Below are 24,360 nucleotides of genomic sequence, written 5' to 3'. Positions count from 1 at the left end.
TGTGGCGCACGGGCTTCGTTGCTCCGCGGCATTTGGGATCTTCCCGGACCAGGGCTCGAACCCATGTGCCCTGCATTGGCAGGCGGATTCTTAACCACTGCACCACCAGGGAAGCCCTGTTCTCATTTTTGATGAGTCAATTATTCATGGCATGACTGGCCATTTAACATCAAAAACCTGTTTAATCACAAAGAGCTTTTTACTTGAATCTAATCTCTAGATTACCATTTTGTTGGGGCAATATCCACTTAAGACTTATTAATGCAAAAAGTCAATTCATAATATGTTGTCATTAGAATTCCAGCCACAGCTTTTGAGAAATCAAGATTGATCACTCTTGACAAGCAGCAGACCGTCCCAAAGCACCACAGGAAGTGAAAGTTCTCAGTAACCAAGGGTTTTGTAAGGAAATCAACACAATAGCTCATTTCCTAATGAAACTAGCAGGGGGTCAGTGTCTTTTAGTTATGTTTGAGAAAAGCCATAAAATTGCCTCATGAGATTTCAGAGTTTGGATGATCTTCAGTTGGAGACAAAAGACACCTTGAAAACATAAAACCTCTGCTCACCCCGAAATGTCCAAAGAAACCTGAAAATATTCAGACAACCAGCATGTTCCTTGAACAAAGTCTGTGCCTCCAAACCACCTCCAAGGTCTTTTCCTTGGGAACTCAACAGCAAGGTAGAAGTAACAATAGAAAGGAACTAAGAAAAAACTCTGGTCAATTGTTTTTAGAGGAATAGGGCCAAAAAATGGTGAAAGGCAACCTACAGAATGGGAGAAAATATTTTCAAATTATATATCTGATAATATCCAGAATGTATAAAGAACTCTTATCATTCAACAACAAACAGACAAACAACCCAATTAAACTATGGGCAAAGGACTTGCATAGACATTTCACCAAAGAAGGTATACAAATGGCCAATGAGCTCAAGAAAAGATGCTCAACATCATTAGTCATCAGGGAAATGCAAAACAAAACCACAGTGAGATACCACTTCAGACGTTAGGACCGGTATAATAATAACCAAAAAAGCAACATAACAAATGTTGGTGAGAAACGTGGAGGAATCAGTGGGAATATAAAGCAGTGGAGCCACTATGAAAACCAGTTTGGCAGTTCCTTAAAAAGTTAAACAGTTACCATATGACCCAGCAATTTCACTCCTAGGTATACACCCAAAAGATTTTTTAAAAGGGACTCAGATACTTGTGCACCAATATTTATTGCAGCATTAGTCTCAATAGCCAAATGACCCAAGTGTCCATCAACATATGAAAGGATAAACAAAATGTGGTATATTCATAAAATGGAATTGTATTCAGCCATAGAAAGGAATGAAGCTCTGATACATGTTACGATATGGATGAACCTTGAAAACATTTTGCTGAGTGAAGTAAGCCACACACAAAAGGCCACCTATTGTATGATTCCACTTGTACGAAATATCTAGAATAGGAGAATTCATGGAGACAGAAAGAAGATTATATGTTACCAGGACCTGGGTGGAGGGGGGAGTTACTGCTTAATGATTACTGAGTTTCTATTTGGGGTGATGAAGAATTTTTGGAAATACAAATAGTGATGTTGCATAACATTGTGAATGTAATTAATGCCACGGAATTGTGTACTTAAAATGGTTGAAATGGCAAATCTTATGTTATACAGATTTTACTACAATAAAAAAAATAAGTATGTTATTGGGAAGAGTTTGTTTCCAAAAAGAAAGGGGATGCTGTTAGCAGAGGGAAAGAAAAGTCATTAAATAAAACCAAAAGTAACTACTTCTCTAGGAGAAAGTTCCGGCTACTTTGATTAGTCTTAAGGTAGCCCTCGATGTTAACTTTCATCTGAAACACAAACAGGGGGAGTTGGGGAGAAGAGGAAGTATACAGCTGGCTTAACTGCCCCCTTGCCTGGGATGCCTAAGCCTGTGCCTGCATTTGTTCACAGCAAGGGGAGCCCCTAGAGGCGATGCTTATTAAGCTGATGCTAAATCTATTTATCTCGTTTTAAGAGCACCACCTCCTCCTTGGACTCAGGATACAAATGCGGTTCCATCTTATTTGTTTGCAGTAAATGCCAGATTAGCAGGGAGTTCTGTTATTTCCCTTTGCCGGACGGGCTCCTACTGAATCAATCACGGGCGCTTCCACCATCCTGAAGGCCAAGGGAAGGAGGGCCGGGCAGCTGCCCCTGCCCACCGGCAACGCTCCATCCCCACCTGTGATTCCTTGCGCGGCCACAAGATGGTGCTGTCGCGTGGCGGACTTGAACCAAAGCGCGGCCCCAGGTGTTCCCTGCACCTGCTGGTTTTCAGAGGTGATGTCGCATCTTGGTCTCTTAGAGCTCAGCGCTTTCATTCCCACACCAAGGACTGGACGGCTCCCGGGCTGGTTCCAGCACCTGCTGCTCCGCAGTTACCGGGTCCTCCCACGGGATCCACACCACCCGGAGGTCTGGCTGTTTTCCTTATAGGTCCTCGTAGCATAAAAGACGCGCACACACCCCTCCCACGGGACAACAGCGTCACTCGCCCTCCCTGTAAGGAAGCCTGCCTTCAGTTATTTCAGAGCGCCTACACCTACCTTTCTTAGTTGCACTCATTTACTTTCTGTGACACAAAGATGATATGAGGACGTCATCTCAGTGAGTCTCACAAGAAAGGGGGGAGAACAACCAGATTTCATCTTTGAGGACATTCTAATACATTCGGAAATGCCTCTACAACGTTTCCCTCGGATAAAGGTCATTCTAAAATGAAAACGTCCCCCAGGACCTCCTGGGCTCACAGGACAAGGTGGCCTGTCTCCTGCTGGCACGAGAGCATGTCACAGCGAGGCCATGTCCTCACTTCTGAACCCAAGGAAAACATCAGCCGCAGACAGACCACCCCCTGACGCTGGTGTGCAAACAGCAGCTGCAGTTATTTTCATTAGGAACATTACACAAGCGGGGAAAACCTCCCTTCTGCTCTATAGGGCCATCCCAGGACACCGGAAATCAAGGCAGAGCGTTTGGGGAGGGTCCTCGGGTGGCTCGCAGTGGCAGGTGGGCTACCAAATGAGGTGTTACAAGCCAGAAAGTGCTGGAAAAAGGGAAAAGGAGACAATTAGCCCAAACTGCTCACCAGCACCCCTCGCCCACACATCCACAGGCTACGGTTCAGTACCTCTCTGCCTTCTAGGGGATCTCCTTGGCCTTGAACCTTCATCCTATGTGCTCTTTACCCAGCCTCCCCAATAAAAACATCTGGCCAAACCACAGTACAACGTCACCACTAGGATGCGGTCACACACCGAACATTCCCATCACCACAAGGTCCCTCTTATAATCACACCCGCCCCCCAAACCCTGGCAACCACTTATCTGTTCTCCGTTTCTAGAATTTCTCATCTCAAAAATGTTACATAAATGGAATCGTACAGGACGGACCATTTTGGGATTGGCATTTTTCGTTCAGCATAATTCTCTGCAGACTCGCACAGGCTGCTGGGTGCATCGATAGTTCATCCTTTTTATCGTTGAGTGTTATGCCGCGACCTTCAATCGTTACCCTGGACACCGCCTCGGGGTGGAGGAGACGTGAGGCGCGGGCAGGGGCGCCCCCATCTTCCCAGCACTACAATCCCTCCAGCCGCCACCGCGCGGAGCCACCGGGTCCCGCTCGGCCACGAGGGCCCGGGCTGGCGCCGAGCGAAGAGCGCGAGGGGCGGGGCTTAGGGCGGGGCGGGGCGCCGAGTGCGGGGAGAGGTCGAGACTGGTCAGGCTCGGGGGCGGGGCGGGGAGGGGCGGGGCCGGGCTGCGCTCTGGGGCGGGACGGGGACGGGGCCAGGTCTAGGGCGAGGCAGGGCGGTGTTCGTGGGCGGGGGAGTGGGCGTGGCCAGGACTGCGTTCGGGGCGGGGGCGGGGGCGGGGGCGGGGGCGGGGCCCCGCTGGCTGACTCCCCGCGTCCGCCCCGCGAAGCGCGTCAGCGCGCCGACGTCTGCGAGTGCGTGGCCCGCGGGGCCAGAACGTGGCGTGGACGTCGGACGTTCTTCTGGAGGGAGTCCGCGTCTTGCCCTCGTTCTGGGCGCGCGCTGGCTGCGGTAAGTGTCCGCGCACGCCGGGGGGCGGGCTTGGGGACCCTTCCCAGGGCGAGGGTGTCCGCGGGTTCCCACTTCCCGCGTGCCCGAGGCTCCTCTTCTGCAAGTACGAGGCTGGGGCACAGGGTGAGTAGGCCCTTCGCTGCCCTCAGCCGCTGCCCTCCGCCCTGGACTCGGGCTGCGCTGACCCCAGCTGCAGACGGGAAGCGGGCAGCCCGGGGTCAGCGAGTGGGCGTCGCGGTGACCCGGCCTGGGCCCGCGGGCCGCCGAGTTCCGGCTCGGCCTCTGCCCCGCGTACCGTCCGGTCTGTACCAGGCCCTGGAACTCAGCTTCTTTAACTTTAGTCCCTGAGATTCTCAGCCAGAGAAATTCGAAAAGAGAAACGTGTACTCGGTGTATGCTTCTTGCACGGCTATGTATAGTTCTAGGGGGGATGGAAAAAACCCAAGTGTAGGAAGAGAGAAACGGTCGCGGAGATTAGGACGAAGTAATGTACATCAAACTATCAGCCCATTTGATGTGATATATAGAGTTTAACCACCACATGGTTTTTTTTTTCCTGTTGACCTGGTAAGTGTATAATTTCCAAGGAAGGGGTAGGTACCCCTGCTGTGCAGGGGCAATAGGTAGGGGAGGTCAGTGGGGGAAGTGTTGGGCAAGTAGCCGACTTCTTGGGCCTCAGTTTCTTATTCTGTACAACTAGGAGAATTGACCACAGCGGGAGTCAGAAACTCAGTGGCCTCCAGTGGCCTGGCGGGTGATGTAAATAGGTAAACTGGGCCCAGCAAAGCAAGAGGGGAATGCATGCCCTATTGTAGGCATTAAAATTAAATGGTTTTTAAGCAAACCAAAATGTCTTTGGGCCCTGACCCTAGGGATTGCAGGACGAGGTGTCCCTGAGTCTGGAGTGACACTGATGATCTGTCCGAGGTGATCAGGTCCCATCACTCTCCTGCATAACGTGCTCCAACAGCTTTCTGTTAGGCTCAGGATAAAGTCTTTGCCCCTGTCCTGCAGACCCACCCATCTCTTGGACTGAATCTCCCACCATCCAGCGCTCTGTTTTAACCCCAGGTGCATCACGCAGGCTTCCTTGAACACCTGGCCGCTCCCACTGCCTGCCTTACCCTCGCTCTTCCCTCTGCCTGAACCTGTCTGTGGCTGTACCTCGACCTCTCCACCACTCTCCCCCCGTCCCTCAGTGTTTGTTTTCTCTTCTAGATTGTTGGGGTCACCGAGGAGAGTGATTGCGCCTGAGAGCCCAGGGCCCACCACTCCCAGTCCTTCCGTGCCCAGGGTTAACCGCAGACCCTCCTCTTGGCAGCGTCCAGAGAGAAAAATACCCATCTTCCTAGAATATGGCAGGTGACTATTAGCCATGGGGGGAGTTAAGCTTTTTTAAAATAAAATTTTAGTTAGAAATTGAATACCTTGTTATGAAAACTCCAGACAGCACTGAAGCGTATAAAACTTGTTTATAATGTGCACTGCTGTCTGGAATTCTCTCATTTTGTGTTTTCTTACTGGTCTTATTGTCCATTTCAGCCCCATCAAAATCTAATGCTTATGCTGTCTTTGCTTTGTCTCCAGCCTCTGGGATGACCACCAGGACATAGTAGGTGCTCAATAAATAGATACTGAGTGAATGAGCCCCAAGAGTCACGATGGTTAAAGATTCAGCACGACTCACACACATCCCATTCTGTGACATCTTTTTTTTTCAACAAAAGATGAAAATCCTTTCATTTCAGAACATAAACATTCACGTTATTTTACACATTGCGTCATCCGTTAGGGTTTCTCAGCCTCGGCACTGCTGACCTTTGGGGCTAGATAGCCCTGTGTTTTGGGACCTGTCTGTACTTGTAGGATGTTTAGCAGCAGCCTTGGGCTCTGTCTCCTGTATGCCAGCCGTGCCTCCCTCTGGAAGTGACAGCCAGAAACGTCTCCAGACCTCATGAAATATCCCCTGGGAGGCAGCGCTCTCCCCAGTTCATGTGTATCCTTTTTCCTATTAAGCCCCCAAGTAGAGTTCCTTTATAACAAATGAGTCTTGAGGGGTTAAAATAAAACTGTTAATCATTAATTTCACTTGTGGGGTTCAACCTTTACACTCAGCTGAATGCCCCAAAGCTGTTTGCTTCCAACTGACGTTTATATTTTCTCCTTAAGGGCCTAAACAGAATAATATAAATCAAGAGTTTAAACATTTTGGTCTCAGATGTTCCCAGGGAAGATTTAAACAAATCCCCACAGCTGCCTTCTGGAAGAAATCGGTACCTAACCTCACAGAATCTTCTGAACGAGGACAGTACTGCTTCAGAGGCTGTTGGTGTTAATGACACAGCCAGGCCCTGTAACGCTGGTCTTCTTAGAGCCTCTTGCCCTCGGCCTCGCCCCCAAAAGCGGGACTTGATGCAGGCCCTGCCTCTCCTGTGGGACTAGGGATCTGATTTTTGATGTCTTAAGTGTCAGTTTTTGGTGGAGGGGAAGGAAGCAGAGCTGTGTGTCAGTGGCTGATGCCTTCCGACAAAGGGTTAGCACAAAAGATTAGTCACGGTAGTTTCTTATGATATTAGGCAACACGGCTAAAACTTACGGAGGATGAAACAGATTGGGCTTTTAAGGAACTCAGTTGTGTTACTCTAGAGGAATTGTAACTTTACTCGTGTATTTGTGTGTTAGTAAACTCAAGTAATGATGAACTATGACATAATTAGATTTTTTTAAAAATGCTCATTGTTTTAAAACTGTCACCCATAAAAAGGGTTGGTCTTTCTTACTTAGCTTCAACCACGGTGATGCACCTACGTGTTTCATTGTCATTTTAGTCCTTGTTGAATTTTGACAAAGAGGAATTATTCTTCAAGAGAAATGGTTTCTTGTCCGGATTTAGGTAAGAAAGTGCTCATCGTCTACGCGCACCAAGAGCCCAGGTCTTTCAACGGGTCCTTGAAGGACGTGGCGGTGGCTGAACTGAGCCGGCAGGGCTGCACCGTCACCGTTTCTGATCTCTATGCCATGGACTTTGAGCCGAGGGCCACAAGGAAAGATATCACTGGTGAGTCATGGAATAAATGCTCTGGTTTTTTAAACTTTCTTCTTTGTGTGTGTCTTTTTACTGAGGTATAATTGACATAACGTTGTATTCGTTTCAGGTGTATAACATAAGGATGCGATGTTGGTATACATCGCAAAATGATGACAAGTCCAGTTAACATTCGTCACCGCACATAGTTTCACTTTTTTCCCCTCTTGATGAGAACTTTCAAGATCCACTCTTTCAAATATGCGGCAGTCTTAACTGTAGTCACCATGCTGTGCGTGACATCCCCGTGACTTAGTCATTTATAACTGAAAGTTTGTTCTTCTGGCCCTCTTTACCTGTATTACCCACCCCCTCCAGCCCCTGCCCCTGCCCCAGGCAGCGACCAATCTGTTTTCTGTATTCATGAGCTCAGTTATATTTTGTTTTGTTTTTTAAGATTCCGCATATAAGTGAGATCATACAGTATTTGTCTTTTTCTGCCTGACTTATTTCACTTAGCATGATACCCTCCAAGTCCATCCACGTTGCTGCAAATGGCAAGGTTTCTTTCTTTGTGGCTGAATGATATTCCATTGTGTTTATATATCACCTTTTCTTCATCCATTGATGGGCATTTCGGTTGTTTTCGTATTTTGGCTGTTGTGAATAATGCTTCAGTGAACATAGGGGTGCAGATATCTTTTTGAGTTACTGTGTTCCTTTTCTTTGGGTAAATACCCAGAAGTGGGATTGCTGGGTAGTAGCTCTATTTTTAATTTTGGGGAGGAAACCTCCACACTGTTCTCCATAGTGGCTGCACTTTACATTCCCACCAGCAGTGCATGAGGGTCCCCTCTTCTCCACGTCGTCACCCGCACTTGTTGTCTCTTGTCTTTTTGATGATGGCCATTCTGACCGGTGTGAAGTGATATCTCACTATGGTTTTGATGTGCATCCCTGATGATTAGTGATGTTGAGCATCTTTTCACATGCCTGTTGGCCATCTGTGTGTTTTCTTCGGAAAGATGTCTGTTCAGATCCTCTGCCCATTTTTAAATCAGATTGTTTGGGGGATTTTGCCTTCTTTGTAATTTTTTTTAAAAGTTTGAAAACAAAGGTTATCATTGCACATGATGGAGAGTTCTCAAGTCAAAAAGGTCTCAGTGCAAGTTCTTTCCCCTGTCCCCAGCCACCCGGTTTCTCTGCCCCCAAGGAAACCAGTGTCACCCGTTACCTGTGCATCTTTCTGGAGTGAGTCTGCGCTATCTCTTGATGTACCTAAAGCAATTAAGGGCATAGCCTCCATTTTCCCTCCGCTTTTTAAAAAATGGGAACATATTACATACGTTGTTTTGCATGTTGCTTTTTTTCTGCTGCGAAGTCCCCCATTGTATGGAGGAGCCATGGTTTAAGTAGCTGCCACTAATGGGCATTTTTGGTTGTTTCTCACTTTTGCTATGATAACAGAGCTGCAGTGCGCAGTCGTGGCCATATGTGTTTTCCTGTCTGTGCAGGTATATCTAGAATGGAGTTGCTGATCAGAGGGAATGTGCGTTTTGAATTTTCGTAGATAATATCAAACTGCTTTCTGTAGGTGCTGTGCCAGTTTACCCCCAGCAGTGTTTGCAAGTGCTCGTTTCCTCATTTTACCAATTTTTTGATAATTGCCAATCTGACAGGTGGAAAAATGGTCCCTGAGTACACAGTTTTGTATATGAATTGTAAATATATTTTTACCTATTTTTTTTTTAGTCCACATTACTGTGGTGGCTTTTTTCGTGCAGAATGTCATTTACTTGTGCTTAGTTGGCTTTTGACCTGTGTGTTTTGTGTCGTGAAAAGTCTAAGCTTATTTTTTAAAGGTGTTATATAGTTTCTTCTGGTATTTGACAGGCTCCACTTTTTAGAGTTAAGTACGTTCTCTATTCAGAGTTTACTTTGGTGTATGATGTGAGGTGTGGGTCGTTTCTCCCAAGTACTTACCCAGCTCTCTCATCACCATTTGTTACATGATCCAGCTATTTGCCCCAATTTAAAATGCCACCTTCATTGTGATCTGAATTCCCACATATGTTTTATTCTCTTCTAAACTTTGTATTCTGGTTTTGTTTTCCTATCCATGACTCAGTACCACATGGCTTTAATTATTTTGGCAAATAATTTATTTAATATCTGATAGAGTTAGGTCACCCTCATTTGTCTTATTTTCTATTTTTTTTCTGACTAGTTTTACTTTTCCATAAAATCTTTTGAATTAGCTTTCCAGATTGTCGACTGAAAAAAAAAATGCACAACATGAGAGTTGTGAGTTAAGTTTCATTTGGGGCAAAATGAGGACCATAGCCCAGGAGACAGCCTCTCAGAGAGCTCTGAGGAACTGCTCTGAAGAGGTGAGGGGGGAAGTCAGGATATGTGTGATTTTGGTGAAGGGGGTACGTGCAGTTGAGCACACAGTTTGGCAGAAGGTTGCTGCTGGTCACGAGGAGCACATGTCTCCGTTAGTGATGTTAGTGCTTTTCTAGATACGAAGAGGTGCAAGAATTGGGCTCATAAAATCTTCTCCTGGAAAGATCTAAATCTCTGAAGGCCTGTTCTGCCAGTTTTTCCGGGAGCACAGGGCGCCTCATTCCTGATCTCCACCCTGAACTCCTTTCAGGGCGTGTTGAAGGTCAGTGGTCACAGCAGTTTGTGACTTAATCCTTGTAGAGGCAGATGGCAAGTGCCAGCCTTTGGGTGGCAAGATTCAAAAGGTAACAGATGATCTTTTTATTGAGGTCCCATTAAGTTTACAGATGACTCAGCCTCGTAAAGTTCTTTCTGTTCGAGTGACGGGCGTGGCTCCTCATTTGCTCATGTGCTCTTGCAACCTTCCAGGTCTGTTTACGAGTTTTCTTCATGCAGCTCTCACATAATTCTTACTAACTGGGTTTTGTTCCTCTGTGTCAGCAGTCCCCAGCCTTTATGGCACCAGGGATGGGTTTCGTGGAAGACAGTTTCTCCATGGACTGGGGCAAGGGATGGCTCAGGCGGTAATGCAAGCGATGGGGAGTGGCTGTAAATGCAGAGGAAGCTTCTCTCACTGGCCCGCCGCTCACCTCCTGCTGTGCAGCCCGGTTCCTAACAGGCCGAGGACGGGTACCAGTCTGCGGCCAGGGGGTTGGGGTCCCCTGCTCTATATGGAGAGGACTAATCTGTGTGTGCGTGTATGTGGCTGCTACTAATTTTCCTACTGTTTGTAGTTTTCAGCTGATTCTCTGGGGCTTTCCTGACATACAGTCAGATCACCTGCAAATAATGATAATTTCACCTGTGGTTTTCCAGGAATTTTAATTTTAAATTAATTACCTTTAATTTCCTTCTGTTTGCTATTGGGTTAACAAGATCCCCAGATTTAGTATTCAGTGCTGATGGTAATAGCTGACATCCTTGTCTCTTCTTGTCTTCCCTTCTTTTTTTTTTAATTTATTTATTTTATTGATTTATTTTTTTGGCTGCATTGGGTCTTTGTTGCTGCGCGTGGGCTTTCTCTAGTTGTGGCAAGCAGGGGCTACTCTTGGTTGCGGTGCGCGGGCTTCTCATTGCGGTGGCTTCTCTTGTTGCGGAGCACGGGCTCTAGGCATGCAGGCTTCTGTAGTTGCAGTGCGCAGGCTCAGTAGTTGTGGCTCGCAGGCTCTAGAGCGCAGGGTCAGTAGTTGTGGTGCACGGGCTTACTTGCTCCGTGGCATTTGGGATCTTCCCGGACCAGGGCTCGAACCCGAGTTCCCTGCATTGGCAGGCGGATTCTCAACCACTGTGCCACCAGGGGAGCCCTTCCCTTTTTTTAAAAAAAACAATATTTATTTATTTATTTATTTTGGCCGCGCGGGGTCTTAGTTGCGGCATGTGGGATCTAATTCCCTGACCAGGGATCGAACCCAGGCCCCCTGCATTGGGAGCATGGAGTCTTGCCCACTGGACCACCGGGGAGGTCCCTGTCTATTCCCTTTTAATAAACCAAATAATTCTTTTCACTGAGCCAATAGCAAAGCAGGGACTGGGGAGATAGAGAGTATTATGTGGAGGAGCCACTGGTTTTCAGTGAATCAAGTGACACGAGCTCTTTGTATAAAGTATCTTAAATATGGTGAACAGGTGGGCAGAGGGTGAAAACAGCAAGCCCCTTCACGCGCCCTCCTGGTCCTGCATGGCCCCCAGGGACAAGCAGGCCGAACTTTGTGGTGTGGATCATTGTAGATCTTACTCCAAATATCAGCAAAATGCATATCTGTGTAGAGCTTAGAAACTCTGTAGGTACAGATGTAAGTGGGGATTTGCTTTATTCACTAGAGCTTTTGGGAGTCTTTTTAATGACTGCATGGCACTTCATGGTACCTGCTATAACTTACCAGTTCCCCTGTTGACTTAGGCTTACTTTGTCTCCAGCTTTCGTTTCAAGCTATGAGTCAGTATGTTTCCATGGCTCTGGATTCCCTGTCTTACTAAGAAAGTCCTCTCCATACCCTCACTTATAAAAATATTCCCGTTTTCCCATGACATTTGGATACCTTTGCTTTGATACTTACTTTTTAATTTTATCTAGAACATACGTGGCCCATGCACATTTTATTGTCCGTGTACCATTATCAGAAGCACCCAGTGTCCTCTGTGGGCTCCACACCCGGTGGGCGGCAGCCTGCCTGAGACACAGGCTCTCCTGCTCAGGGTCTCTGGTCGGTACAGAACCTCATGCACAGAAGGGTCCCAACAGGTGCTTTGAATGAAAATGAACCCCGGGGAGGCTGAGGGAGGAAGCAGAGCCCTGGCACGTTCTCAGCTGTGGCTGCTGAAGGGCTGGCCTCTCCTTGGGCTCCTCTGCAGGCCGCGTGCTGCAGGGGCGGCACCTGGGCCTCCCGTCGTCCCCTCTGCTGCCATGTGGGACCCGTGGCCTTGAGCTCGGCCCTCAGCCTCCACCTCCTCTCTGGTCGGTCGGAATTAGCCAGCCTGTCGGGTTGTTACGAACATAGCAAGGTGATGCTGCAGAGCCTGGCGTGGTACGTGGGGATCCTCAGCCACGGGCGACTGTTGTTAACACTGATCAGCGCGGCTGGGTGAAGCATGCTGCTTGAGGAGAACCCACTGAAGGCCTAGGTCAAAGTGTTAACTTGGCTTTCAGCCTAGTTATCGAGGGTTAGGGTTAGGGTTAGGGTCAGGGTCAGGGTCAGGTGCTGCAGGTTCCAGCCCGACCCCTCCCCCCCGCTGCTGCTGCCTGAGCCACTCCCCTACCAGGCCTTCTCCTGAATCGCTGGGGCCACAGTGAGCTTTTCCAGAGCTGAATTGGAGCATTCACTATATACGTGGGGAGCAGCCCCCTGTGTGCAGGAGAAGCTTAAGCCCCTCGGCCGGGCTCACAAGCCCTGGTCCATTCCTGCAGTCACATCACCTGCGGGCCTCCCGGCCTCTCACTGCAGGTTCTCGGCTGTGCTCCCAGTGTCCCACTCCTGGGCTGGCCAAGTTTCCCCGTCTGCGTCTTCTGCCCAGAAGGTCCCCCGCTTCTCCAGGCTGCCTGAAACTCCTACTCCGTCATCAGAACCCTGTTCACTGACTCATCCCCAGGGTGCGCTCCTAACCCGCCCCCGCAGAGCTGGCTGCAGCGCTTGTTGCACACGCAGAGTGAGATCCCCTGCTTCTAGGCTGTGGGGTGTGAGGCCCGTCTGCCGTAACGTTACACCGAGCTGGCTGGGTGGTCGTGTTCTGTGTGTTATCGTGTGGTTACTCATCCACCTCTCCTACTGGACTTTGAGTCCCTTAGGGGAAGGTAAGGACGTAGCTTCCTCTCTTTGCGTCCACAGTCTGAGCCCAGGGCCTGGCGCGTGCTCAGGTCTCCGTGACTGCCCGGTGGCCTGCTGGGGGTGGGGAGTGACGTCCAGGCAGCAGTGGCGCTGGTGGGATTGGCGGGATGGGCCGCGGCTGCCCCCTGGGCGAGAACCCCTGTCCTGTTCTTCCAGGCGCCCTCTCCAGCCCCGAGTTCTTCAGCTACGGTGTGGAAGCATACGAGGCCTGCAAGAAGAGGTCTCTGACCAGCGACATAATCGCGGAGCAGAAAAAGGTTCAGGAGGCCGACCTAGTGATGTTTCAGGTTTGTTTCCCTCGGATTATGGTAACGAATTTGGTTTGTCCTGTGTGCAGAGTCTTTCCCGGTACTGAGTTCACGCTCCTGGCGGTGGTGCTACGATCTGCGCGCTTACTTCTGTCTCGTTGGGTGCGGAGACCCAGGGAGCCCATACCCCCCATTCAGATCCTGACCCCCACGTAAACAGCAGGGATTTCCCTTTAGCCTGTGGTCCCGAAACGTCCGACCCTGCAGAAGGTTCTGCCTTCGTTCTCTGGTCCCCAGCCCGGGAGGTGCGGGGCTGCATGGAAACCAGGTTTGTCTGCGTGGGTGTTTGTCAGAGTGCTTTGGGCCAGATGCAGCTGCTGCCTTAAGTATCCTGGTCGTCAGGAGGAGGATCATCTCCCCTAAGCCCCGTGGGCGGCCTCACCCCCCTACCGTCGCCTGGTGCTCACTTACCTTTGTCCCAGGCAGGCTTCACTGCACGAGAGCTGCCCAGGATGCCACGTCCACGGCCAGCCAGGCGGGCGTCATGGCCACAGAGTAAATGTACTTTTGGGGAATCGTTGGGTGGATAGAAATCCAAGTCAGGCCAGGAGAGAAGGGGATTTATCGTAAGGGCCCTGATCACTTGGGTCCCCGGAACCCGAGGACAGGCCGTGGCGGGCTTCAGGGCCGTGGCACGGGGTGTGGGTGTCTGCTCCCTTCCCCATGGCAGCTGCTCCTCTCCGATCTGGCTGCTCTGCCTCTGCCCCACACCACTAGATCCAGCCTCCCAGGAAGGGATCTCCTGGGTCCACATCGTCTCTGTTTTCCAACCTGCTGAGGGGCGGGGCGGGGGCGGGAGAACAGGACCACCCTTGCGGTGGGCGCAGAGCCGGTTTCCAGACACAGCGCAGAAACGCCCCATAGACTACACCTGTGTACGCGGAAGCGGCAGCCCTGCGTCTGCCCGCCCCGCTTCCCCGCGACCTTGACTCCGGGTGTGGTCCAAGTGCGGACCTTCTTCCATCCTCCTTACACCTGAGTGCCCGCGGTTTACCACCGGCACGCCGGTAGTCACGCAGGGCCATGCAGCCGTGTGACGATGGCCCAGCAGTCCGGCCCCTGGTCCGAGCAGAACCCCACGCAGCTCTGTCTCCCCTCCGCTGCGGGCTCCTGGCTGAGCACACGGAGCCCAAGGCTCCCTCCTCCCCCTCCTCCTCCCCTGTAACTGGAAGGTGAACACCAGCCAAGGCCTGTTCCCTCTGTGGGAGTCTTTCTTTATTCCTGCCTCTTTTCACCTGTCTTCTCCCCATCCCCACCCCTTTTCCCCGTACTCTGCCCAGAGCCTCTGCATGTATGTTTATTTTTTTTTGCTCAACACTAATAAAAATGTCATTCACCACGACCACTGCTACTGTGACCATAGCTCACCACTCACTGAGCATTTACCCTGTTCTGGGCACTGTGATGTGTCATTGACACTCACCACAGTGCTGTGAGTGATTTGCAGATCAGGCTATGGAGGCCCAGAGAGGTTAAGTAACTTGCCAACGTCACACAGCAGTAGGTTGTGGAGCTGGGATTTCAGTGCCAAGTCCTGAGTTAGATTTATAGTGAAAGCACGTGAAACACGGGCTTCCTTCTAGCTTTGGTAACAGGTTATTGCATGTGTTCATCTCTTTTCATTGACGATATTGTTGGATACAGTGTTAGGGCTTCTGTGGGGACCGGAGTGGACTCCAGGGAGACCGTGCTGCTGGTGTGTGGAATCTGAGGAGCAGAATTCTCAGAACCTACCCCAGCCCGACTCCCAGATGCCGAGTCTCACCCCCGGGTGGGGAAACGGGCAGACTCTTTCCCACACCCTCGCTCTGGCCCCGTGGTTGGGGGTCAGCACCTCCTGGCCCGCTCAGTCAGGGGCAAGCAGTCAGGGACCGTCACGGGGGACGCAGCGCCAGCTGTGACAGCGACCAGCACGCTGTCGGCCCTGCCCGCCCCGCCGGCCGTCACCGCCACAACGCGCGCCTCAGAGAAGGGGGAGAAGCCTCCCCGCCGTGTTGCGGACACCTGCCTGCCTGGGCCCGGGGAGGAGGCTCCCCCGAACGCCAGGCAGAGGAGCACGGAAGCGACCCCAGCGCTCCCTGCCTGCCCCTCCCGCAGTTCCCGCTGTACTGGTTCAGCGTGCCGGCCGTCCTGAAGGGCTGGATGGACAGGGTGCTGTGCCAGGGCTTCGCCTTCGACCTCCCGGGCTTCTACGACGACGGCCTCCTCAAGGTACGGCCCGATGAGGGGCGGCGTCCATCGGGGCTGGAGGGGGCGTCTCAGCAAGTCACTCCCAGTTTGCATTTTTTCACCAAACACTGAGCGCCAGCTGTGCGTAAGGCCCCTTGTGGTTACATGGGCGAGAAAGCATCGTTTCCGAGGTCGTGGGCTTTTCTTCCAGCAAGGGATACAGAGCGTCCACGCCCGTCTGCGTGCTCAGCCAGGGAGGCCTGGGTTGGCCTGGGGGCGGCTGCCGGGGGGCACCTGCTCCACGATGCGGGCTCACAGCTGGCCACGCGCCAGGTCACCTCTGGGCGTCACGTAACCACCTTGAAAACAGGATAACATCTCGCCCCCAGGGAAGAGGTTGCGGGGAACCTGGCAGATGCACGGGACGTGGTAGCTATGGATTTCCTACTAAAACAAATGACATTTTAAATTCTGAGATCCTCAGAAAATAAGTGCATATAAAGAAAACACTGAGTCATGAGATCCGTCTTGGACCGTGAAAAGATGCCACCCTTTGCTGAGTGGCCCCAGGAGCCGGGCACCGCGGGCGGTACCATTTGCCCTCCCAGCCGCTCCGAGGTCTGGCCTCGGCCTCGTCCACTCCTCCCCTGCATCCCTGAAGCCTGCTCTCCAGCAGCGCCGGGGCCTGTCAGCTCTGTGTGCGCCCCGTCCGTTCCTCTGGTTGTCCCCTGCTCTCTCCATTTGATGTAGCTGTCACCTGCAGCTGGGCTGGACGGAGATGGGAATGTGTGTCTTTCCATCAGGGAAGGGTGCAAGGGAGCTGGCCTCGGGTTTTCCCTCCCGGTCATTATAAACCTCTGGGCTGGAGTCACGGTGGCCTTTACTGCCCTGTCCTTTGGGGTCGCACCAGGGCGTGTGCTGTGTCCTCTGCAGGGTAAACTGGCCATCCTGTCCTTAACCACGGGCGGCACGGCCGACATGTACTGGAAAACGGGAGCCAGCGGAGACTTCCGATACTTCCTGTGGCCCCTCCAGGTACACCACACCCCTCCCTGCCCCGCAGCTCCCCTGGTACAAAGGAGGTGTGACATAGGCCTGAAGGCCAGACCGTTGTGACTTCCCTGGGTACAGAAGTGGCAGCCTCTGCCCTCTTTAATGATTTACTTGGCAACACTGGAAAGGCTGGCCGATGAGGAAAACACGTGTTATCAGGACAGCTTCTGCCGTCGTTTGGGCAGAGGCCAGGCCAAACCTAGTTGGCTGGTGTGCTCTGGGGTACACAGGAGCCCCACGGTGGCCCGTGTGTGTCACGACTCGGGAGGGTAGAGCCATCCACGCTCTGGCTCTGCTTCCTGAGGCAGGATCGCCTGGAACCCTGGCAAGAGGCTCCCCGGCCCGCATCCGACAGCCTCGTGAGTGGGCACGTCTCCATGGAGCCAGGGGCTGGGCGCCTCGCCAGAGCCCACCCCCCCCCCCTCCAGGAGCCCAGGACTCGGCTCCGGGCTGTGCTCCCAGGCGGACGCCGGGCTGCCTCTGCTCCCTGGGCGCGGGGTCGGTGAGGACGGCGGTCAGCGGAAGCGCCCTGGTGAGGGGCAGAGCCGAGGAAGGGAACTGGGGGCCCTGGGTCAGCCCCCATGTCCCATAGGGAACTCCTGGGAGACCCAGCGACCTGCATGGAAGCTGCCCATCTAGGCTGTTAGGGATGTGTGTTGAGCTCAGAAGAGATCACGTAGTTAAGGGTTTGTGAGCTTTAAAAATGCAGGCGGTGGTGTGGGTCCCGGCCTCCCACCCACCTGATGGGGCAGGCCTGGACAGGGTGTGGGTTTAGGGAAGGAGTGCAGGCGGAGGACAGTGATATTTCTAGAAAAATGATCTCTGAAAGGAGACGGGGTAGTCATCCCGTGCAGTGCTGCTCAGCTGCGGAAGCCCGAACTCCCTCTGCAGAGGCCGCGGGGCCGCCTAGGTGCCGTGAGCCAGGCTTAAATTTCTGCTTTTAAAATATCTTCACCTTTTTTTCAGTTTGCAGAAGTACATATCATAGAAAAGAATGAGATTATAAAATATAAAAATAGTCCCCTTAATTCCTCCCTTAAAAGTAATCACTTTCAATGATTTGATGTATTTCTTTACAGCCCATATATATTTTTAAATATATACTTTTAATGATTAGGCTTATCATGTTTATCTTTTTACATAAACGGTGTGCCACAAATACTGCTTCACGTTTCTTCTTGCTGTTTACATTTAATGCATATCTTGAACAGCCTTCCATGGTGGCACATTGTAGCTAAAATAAGCTCATTCTGGAATATTCCATCGCATGACTTGCCATAATTTGCCTAGCCAGTCAAAACCGTAAACTTTAGTGTCTGACTCAACAGCAGAGATTAAAGATTAATGTCAGTTATCAGAGTAGAATTTGGAACTTGCCGCTGCCCAGCACTCTTCGCCTCCCTGGTAGCGGCCGTGTCCTGAGGTTCTGGGGCATTTCCGTTGTTTTCGGTTAACTGGTAGCATGAAAGGTGTTCTGTCCCCTTTGGTGACTGGACGGATGGCGTGTGCAGGGCGGCTTCTCATCGCTCTCCTTTCTTTGCGGCTGTAGCACGGCACGCTGCACTTCTGTGGATTTAAAGTCCTTGCCCCTCATATCAGTTTTGCTCCTGAATTTGCATCAGAAGAAGAAAGAAGGGGGATGGTGGCCTCCTGGGCGCAGAGGCTGAAGACCATCTGGAAGGAGGAGCCCATCCCCTGCTGGCCCCCCTGGTACTTCGGGCAGTGACCTCGGGGCCGTGCTGGGAGGTGCTGGTGTGTGTAATAAACGACGGCACAACAGAGCAGCAGGTGTGTGGGGTGATGTGACTGTGTCTCCAGGGTCCTGTAGGCCGACTCGCGGCTCCCGTCACCCGCTGCTTGTCCCGGATTCTCTCCTGACACATGTCCGTATTCTCCCAGGCTTTCTTTTCATTTGTAATATTTTTCCATCTCCCTGTCTTCAGCCTTCGCGGGTAGTGGTGTTTTTCTGTAGTTCTCCTGGCTTGGAACTGGATTTGTTAGGTTTGGTTTTGTTTTATGCCATAACTCAACTTGAATTTCTGTTTTCATAGAAAAGTGAAGTCTGTTTCACAGCTCGTGTTTGAGTGCTCTGTTTGGACTTACTTCTTCCATCTTTTTTTTTTACTTGCATCCTGACTGTGAAGTTTTAATTGAGCAGCCACTTAACGTATTTTCACAATCCCTGCGTGCCCGTTACAACGAGGTTTCCAAGCAGTAGTGAGAAGGCATCCTGTCAGTTTGTGCGAGCTCGGGGAACGTGACTGACGGTAACCTCAAGGTGTGGGCACGTGTAGGTGGAGTGTCTCCCCCAAAGCGGGTTTGAGGAATTAGATCCCTTCCCCCCACCCCCTCCCCCCATCGTCACGGTCATCGTCACTGCCCAGGACAGAGCAGCTGCCTGGGGTCAGGGCCCTTCTGCTCAGTATCCCAGCCCCGCTCCCATCAGACTGTCCCAGCTTCCCGCTGGATTCCCCTCGTCACACACCTTTCACCTTCCTCTCCCCCTCCCCCGCCCCTCCACCCCCCAGCATCTTCAGACCCTTTTCCGTCCTCATTTTCTTTCTCCTCTTTTTCACCTGATGCATCACCAGATAGTATTTCTTTTTGTTTTGTTTTTAATATTTACTTTTGGTTGCACCGGGTCTTAGTTGCAGCCTGCAGCCTCCTTAGTTGTGACCTGCGAACTCTTAGTTGCGGCGTGTGGGATCTAGTTCCCTGACCAGGGATCGAACCTGGGCTCCCTGCTTTGGGAGCGTGGAGTCGTGTCCACTGTGCCACCAGGGAAGTCGCCACCAGATAGTATTTCATGTGCATCTTCTTCCTTTTCATCTGAACCTTCCCTCAGAGCTGTTATCCTCAAATCAGCATCTGATCTTTCAGGGTCATTTCTTTCTGACTCCTTTTTGACGCCATTTTCTTCAAACTTTTTCAGAACAGTCCTCAGATTCTCTTTCTTCCATCTTCCTCAGACCCTTTTTGGGGCCGTCCTCCTCAGATTCCTTCTCAGGGTCACCTCCAGACTTCTTTCATAATCTTTTCTGAGACTCTCCTTTTTAGGTTCCCTCGAGACCATTCTCTTCAGACTTTTGGAACTGCCTTCTTCAGACTCTCTCTTGGGCCCTGTTCTTTTTCAGAAGCATCTTCTTCAAAATCTCTCCCGTCCTCTGTTCTTTCACATGTGTTTGATGTATAGGTCCTTTAAATGCCATGTTTGTTGCAGCCCCTTGAGCCTTCTTCATCCCATATGTGCTGGGACGCTCAGGAAAGCCCTCATACTGGACCCTGCGCTTTGAAGCAAAGATGGGATTTGAATACTGAATGCCTCAGGACGCTGGAGAAAGCCTTCCGTTCTCCTGCGGTGTCCTCAGCCTGGTCGTCTGTGGCCCCATCCCTGCTGGGACGGGTAGATGACAGCCACCGAACCTCCTTCTCATCGAGGGTTTGAATCTAACCGTCAGCTTCCTCTGTGCTCCCTGGGACGCAGATCCCAGCTGGTGTCTGTCCAAGGAAAGGAGCTTCCCAGTTGGCCCCCGCTTGAACACGTTCCTCAGAGGTTTTCTCTTCCCCGTTCAGCACCAGCAGACCATCCTCAGAATACACACAATGCAACGTCTTTGATGGCGACTGTTCGCGCGTGGCCTGCTCCGGACGGTCCAGCTGCTTTTGTTGAGAGGCCGCTTCCTGGGGCGCTTGCGCCTCCCCTGAGCCTCGCCCTCCCCTTCAGTATCGAAGTTCTAGCTTCTGATTCCATCTTCATCCGAAAGTATGCACGCAGGAGCCACAGATTCCCCTTCACATAACTGCAGAGCCATCTCCGCTAAGATCTCGCGGCAGTCGTGCCAGATGAGATAGAAAGTGCGTGGGTGCCCCCACGGTCGCGTCTGGAGGGAAACCAGTCGCGCGTGCCTTTGTATTTGTGTCTTCACCCAGAAGCCTTCCTCTTTCTCGCCCCTCCTCCTGAGGCCGGTGGGTTTGGGGCTTTTCTCTGCAGAGGCTTCTTGGCGTTGCTGGCACCACTGCGTATGTTCGCAGAGGCAGCCGGACGCGCCGTCGCTGAGGAGCCAGCTAGCCTGCCGTGTGGAGGTGAGCGCTTCAGTGGCGCTGGGGACCCAGCCCTCTTTCCAGGGGCGTCAGCCGACCGACCGCTGCCCGGAGGAGTAGTTTCTCGGCCGGGCTTCTGCCGGGCGTTGCCGCCCTGGGTGTCACCGTCACCCTCGGTGTCTCCACATGGTTCCTCTGTTCACAGCTGCTCATCGCGCCCCCCGTTTGCCCAGGTCCTCGCTGCCCTTGTTTCCTCCCTGGCCCGGGAGCGGGGTCGGGCAAGCAAGGAGGTCACCGCCGGGTCCGAGGTCTGCCGTCTGTGTCGTGTCGTCTCTTTGCCCAGCGTGTCATCCGCGGGGTCCTTCTGCTTCCCAGCCTCCGTCACTGCCCCTCATCTCAGTGAGTGGCAGCAACGGTCATCGGATGCTCGGGCCCGGACCTGGGCCTCACCTTGACTCGCGTCCAGCCAAGCTCCACGCCTTGCTGGACTGCGTACGCGTCACGTACGCCCCCACTTGCGCGCTGTTTGCATCCCCACTTCCACCGTGCTGGTCCAAGGTGCCACCTTTTCTTGTCTGGGTTGTTGCAGCAACCTCCCAAGTGACTTGCCCTCCTGCACTTCTGCCCGTTACAAACCATTTTCTGCAGAGCGCTTAGAGTAACCTTCAACCATGTGCGCGCACACCCTCACCACTCCAGGCTTACTGGTTCTGCCCGGGTCTCTCGTGCTCTTGGGAACGGCCAGCATCCTTGGCTGGTCCGCGGCCCTGCCCCCGTGTCTCCGCAGCCAGCCGGGGACCCGCGCCCCTCCTGCTGCAGGGCCTCCGTGCAGGCCGCTCCCTCTCAGGTGTGCCCCACCCGTCATCACCCTCTGCACCCACCTTTCACGTCACCTGGTTAAGGGGCCCTCCACCACCCCTTGGATGGAGTCGGAGGCCCTGTCCTGTGCCTGCCTTCCTCACGGCTTTAAAAACATCTCTGTGGCGTTCTGTTTCTACGGGAAACACACGAGGGCTTTCTCGCTGTCCCGTCTGTCTCCCTCCCCAGGCTGTTCGCTCCAGGAAAGTCGGGTCCGAGCAGCGCCCATCCACGAGGTGCTCCCTAAACGTCCTAAAGCCCTGGCACCGTTTTTCTTAGGAGCACGGGGCCTTTTTACATCCAGAAGTTCTCTTTGGTGATGCGGATGTAGGCTCCAGAGCCTAGTTTGGATGGAGGTTGGTTTTAAAAAAAAAGAGGGAAGAGACTTATGTTGTTCAGTGTAAGGAAGGCGGCAGGAGTTTGGGAGCAGCTCCTGGAAGCCTGAAAGTTTGGGAGAGGGAATGGGCACGGGTCTCCGGCGGGGCACAGCCCAGGGAACGGCAGCGGGAAGGGGGTGTAGGAAGGCGAGGGCACAGCAGCAGCTCGGGGGCGGGGGGTGATGAAGGAAGTGGGGGACAGCCCGCACCCCAGGTGGCCCTCCCTCTGCCGGGTGTGTGCTCAGGCTGTTTTGTTTTGCTCTTAAAGGAAGGTCATCCTAGGCAAGGCCAGAGGCTGGGGATCACGTGGGTCCCCGAGCACAGGGCCCCCCGCCTGCGACACTGTTAAGCAGCTCAGAGCTGTTGAGAGCAGCCTGGCAACAAGTAACAAGGGCTGTAAACGCAGGCGGCCTTTGCCTCGGCAATTCCACGTACAGAATGTGTGCTAAGGAAATGCTACATACAAGGTGAAAGTAGTTTTCTGAACTAAGTTTTATTTCCTTAGCAATGCTAATCATGAGTAATACCAGCCGACATATACTGGGTGCTGAATCCACGCATGTGTTACCACCTCGTCTGACCCTCACCGTGCCCCCGTGAGCAAGCACTGTGGTGCCCCCATGTTACACATGCGGAAACTGGGGCAAAGTTAGGCTACGACACTTGCCCGAGGTCACGGCTAGAGTGGGGCAGGTACGGGATTTGAGCCCAGCGCATCTGGTTCCTCCCTGGAAGCAACCGGCGAGCCTGGGATCGGGTGGCGACAGAGCGCGTGGCCGCCCCCTGGGCTGAGGCGGCAGGTGTCCTGAACGGCCGTGTTTGCCTGACCCACGTCTGCTCATGTTTCTTTTCATGGCCACACTGGGTTTTCCTTCGGGAAACATGCCCTGTCAACCAACCGTGTCGTATCATAGGGGGACGGCCCCTCAGTACCCAGGAGTGGCACTTGACACCCCTCACCAAGCAGCGTCCCTGCCCCAGAAAATGAGGTTAAACTTGGGAAGGAGGAGACTTTTCTGGCTTCTGGACTTGGAGCTGTGACCTTGTAGGTTGGTCGGGGCTATGAGGAGAGAGCGCCGTCCTGCAGGTGAAGCCACACTGAGGACAGGTCATCCAAGCCACAGAAAGAGACGACTTCCTAAGGACATCCTTTGACACCTGGATCCATCCCTGCCTGAAGCTGCCATGTCCATCTTCAGTTCTCTAGTCATGGGAGGCAGTACATTGCCTTTTTTGCTCAAGTGGCTTTATAGAAATTGCAACTAGAGAAATCCTAAATTCAACAAGCGTGGTTAGTGTCTACATGGAAATAAATACTCCAGTGAAAATAGATTAATTTTGGAATATGGTTATAATATAAAAACACACAGAGGTGTATAAAGTTGGAACAAATTGTATAGTAATATATCAAGTTATTTTTCTCACCAAATGGGTTAAGTATGTGTAGTGAACAAAGGAGGAGGAGGACAGGGTGAGACCCTGCCGTGCAGAGACCTGAGGGCGGCTCAGGGCCCCCCGCCCAGTCCCACCTCTGCACTGACTGAGTGGCCTTGAACAAGCTGATCAGCCTTCTTGGGCCTCAGTTTCCCCATCTGTGAAATCAGGGAGTCTGGCCTTCCTTAGTTTCCCCACTGGTTGTGTAAGATTCCAGGAGCCCCTGGCCTTGCACATTGTAATCCTTTCCTTGAGGCCCCAGGAAGAGCTGTCCGGGGTCCCCAAGTCCTGGGGCCAATTTCTTTTTTTTTTTTTTGCCACACCTCGGGGCTTGCAGGATCCTAGTTCCCTGACTAGGGATTGAAGCCGGGTCCCCAGCAGTGAAAGTGCGGAGTCCTAACCACCAGACCACCAGGGAATTCCCTGGTATGTCTGATTTCTGTTTGCCTCTCTTTCTGTCAAGCGGGATGGATGTGTTGAAATGTAAATACATTCAGTCATCGGTTTTATGAAGCTGTATTGAGGACAGAGGTTATCAGGAATCAGATCATATGTCACTTGAACTCCCGAATCCCTGATGAAGGATGGTATTTTGTGCAGTTTCTCCCGGCCCGAGCTGGTAGGCTGTAAGATCTTATTATTAGCCCCATTTTACAGATGGGTAAACTGAGAGTTGAAGTACCTTGGCCAGGGTCCCACCCCAACACCTTGCAGAGCTGAGGCTCACACCAAAGCACCTGTTCCAGGGTTTGTGCTCAGAACCTCTCAGGTTCCAGAACCGTCAGGGGGTTGAGGCAGCACTGAACAGAGGCCCTTTTTGAGAAATGACCCGCAAAGACCCCACGGGGAGTTCCTCACGGGAAGAGAGGAAATCTGAGCTGAGTCTCCTGCTGAGCAAGGGCCTAAAGTTTTGTGGGTCAACTTTTGCAGAGTTTCTGGTTGAGGTTGAAAACCCTTCTGAGACTTTGATTTCCTGCTCGTGACAGATGAGCAGATGAGGTTTCTCAAAAGGCGTCCTGCAGCAACACTTCCGGAGGCCAGACCTTTAAATGCGTTGCTGAGGTCGTAAGAAATTGAGGGAAATGTCTGAGCATATCCACAACTCTGTCCCCACCCCCTACCCACCAGCCTTGCCCCTTAACAGCAAAAGCCTAACGAGTTACTGACGGCAGAA

General features: G+C 52.2%; 1 protein-coding gene across 3 annotated transcripts; it reads left to right on the top strand.

The window, feature by feature from the left end:
• The first annotated feature begins 3,964 nt into the window (after window positions 1–3,964).
• On the top strand, window positions 3,965–23,082 carry NQO2 (N-ribosyldihydronicotinamide:quinone dehydrogenase 2). 3 transcript variants are annotated; one of them, XR_011075615.1, is made up of 8 exons: window positions 3,965–4,093; window positions 5,312–5,455; window positions 6,987–7,151; window positions 13,103–13,233; window positions 15,352–15,465; window positions 16,357–16,458; window positions 18,026–18,264; window positions 19,697–23,082. XR_011075615.1 is itself a non-coding variant. In XM_068557207.1 (7 exons), exons 2-7 carry the CDS (start codon window positions 5,449–5,451, stop codon window positions 18,200–18,202), a joined length of 696 nt encoding a protein of 231 aa, XP_068413308.1. In that variant the 5' UTR covers window positions 3,965–4,093; window positions 5,312–5,448; the 3' UTR covers window positions 18,203–23,082. The 3 variants fall into 3 exon arrangements, 2 of the variants coding, with proteins under 2 accessions (XP_068413308.1, XP_068413309.1); XM_068557207.1 differs by having other exon boundaries at window positions 18,026–23,082; XM_068557208.1 differs by lacking the exon at window positions 16,357–16,458 and having other exon boundaries at window positions 18,026–23,082.
• Window positions 23,083–24,360: the final 1,278 nt, after the last annotated feature.

Source organism: Eschrichtius robustus, chromosome 12, assembly GCF_028021215.1.
Source record: "Eschrichtius robustus isolate mEscRob2 chromosome 12, mEscRob2.pri, whole genome shotgun sequence".
In the NCBI taxonomy this organism is placed as follows: domain Eukaryota; kingdom Metazoa; phylum Chordata; class Mammalia; order Artiodactyla; family Eschrichtiidae; genus Eschrichtius; species Eschrichtius robustus.
This window is presented reverse-complemented; position numbering and strand designations above follow the sequence as displayed.

What these genes read in the sequence shown, in the direction of transcription:
- NQO2 (XM_068557207.1), top strand. An exon ending in CACAAGGAAAGATATCACTG is followed by an intron (nt 7,152 to 13,102) that starts GTGAGTCATGGA and finishes CTGTTCTTCCAG; the next exon opens with GCGCCCTCTCCAGCCCCGAG. An exon ending in CCGACCTAGTGATGTTTCAG is followed by an intron (nt 13,234 to 15,351) that starts GTTTGTTTCCCT and finishes CCCCTCCCGCAG; the next exon opens with TTCCCGCTGTACTGGTTCAG.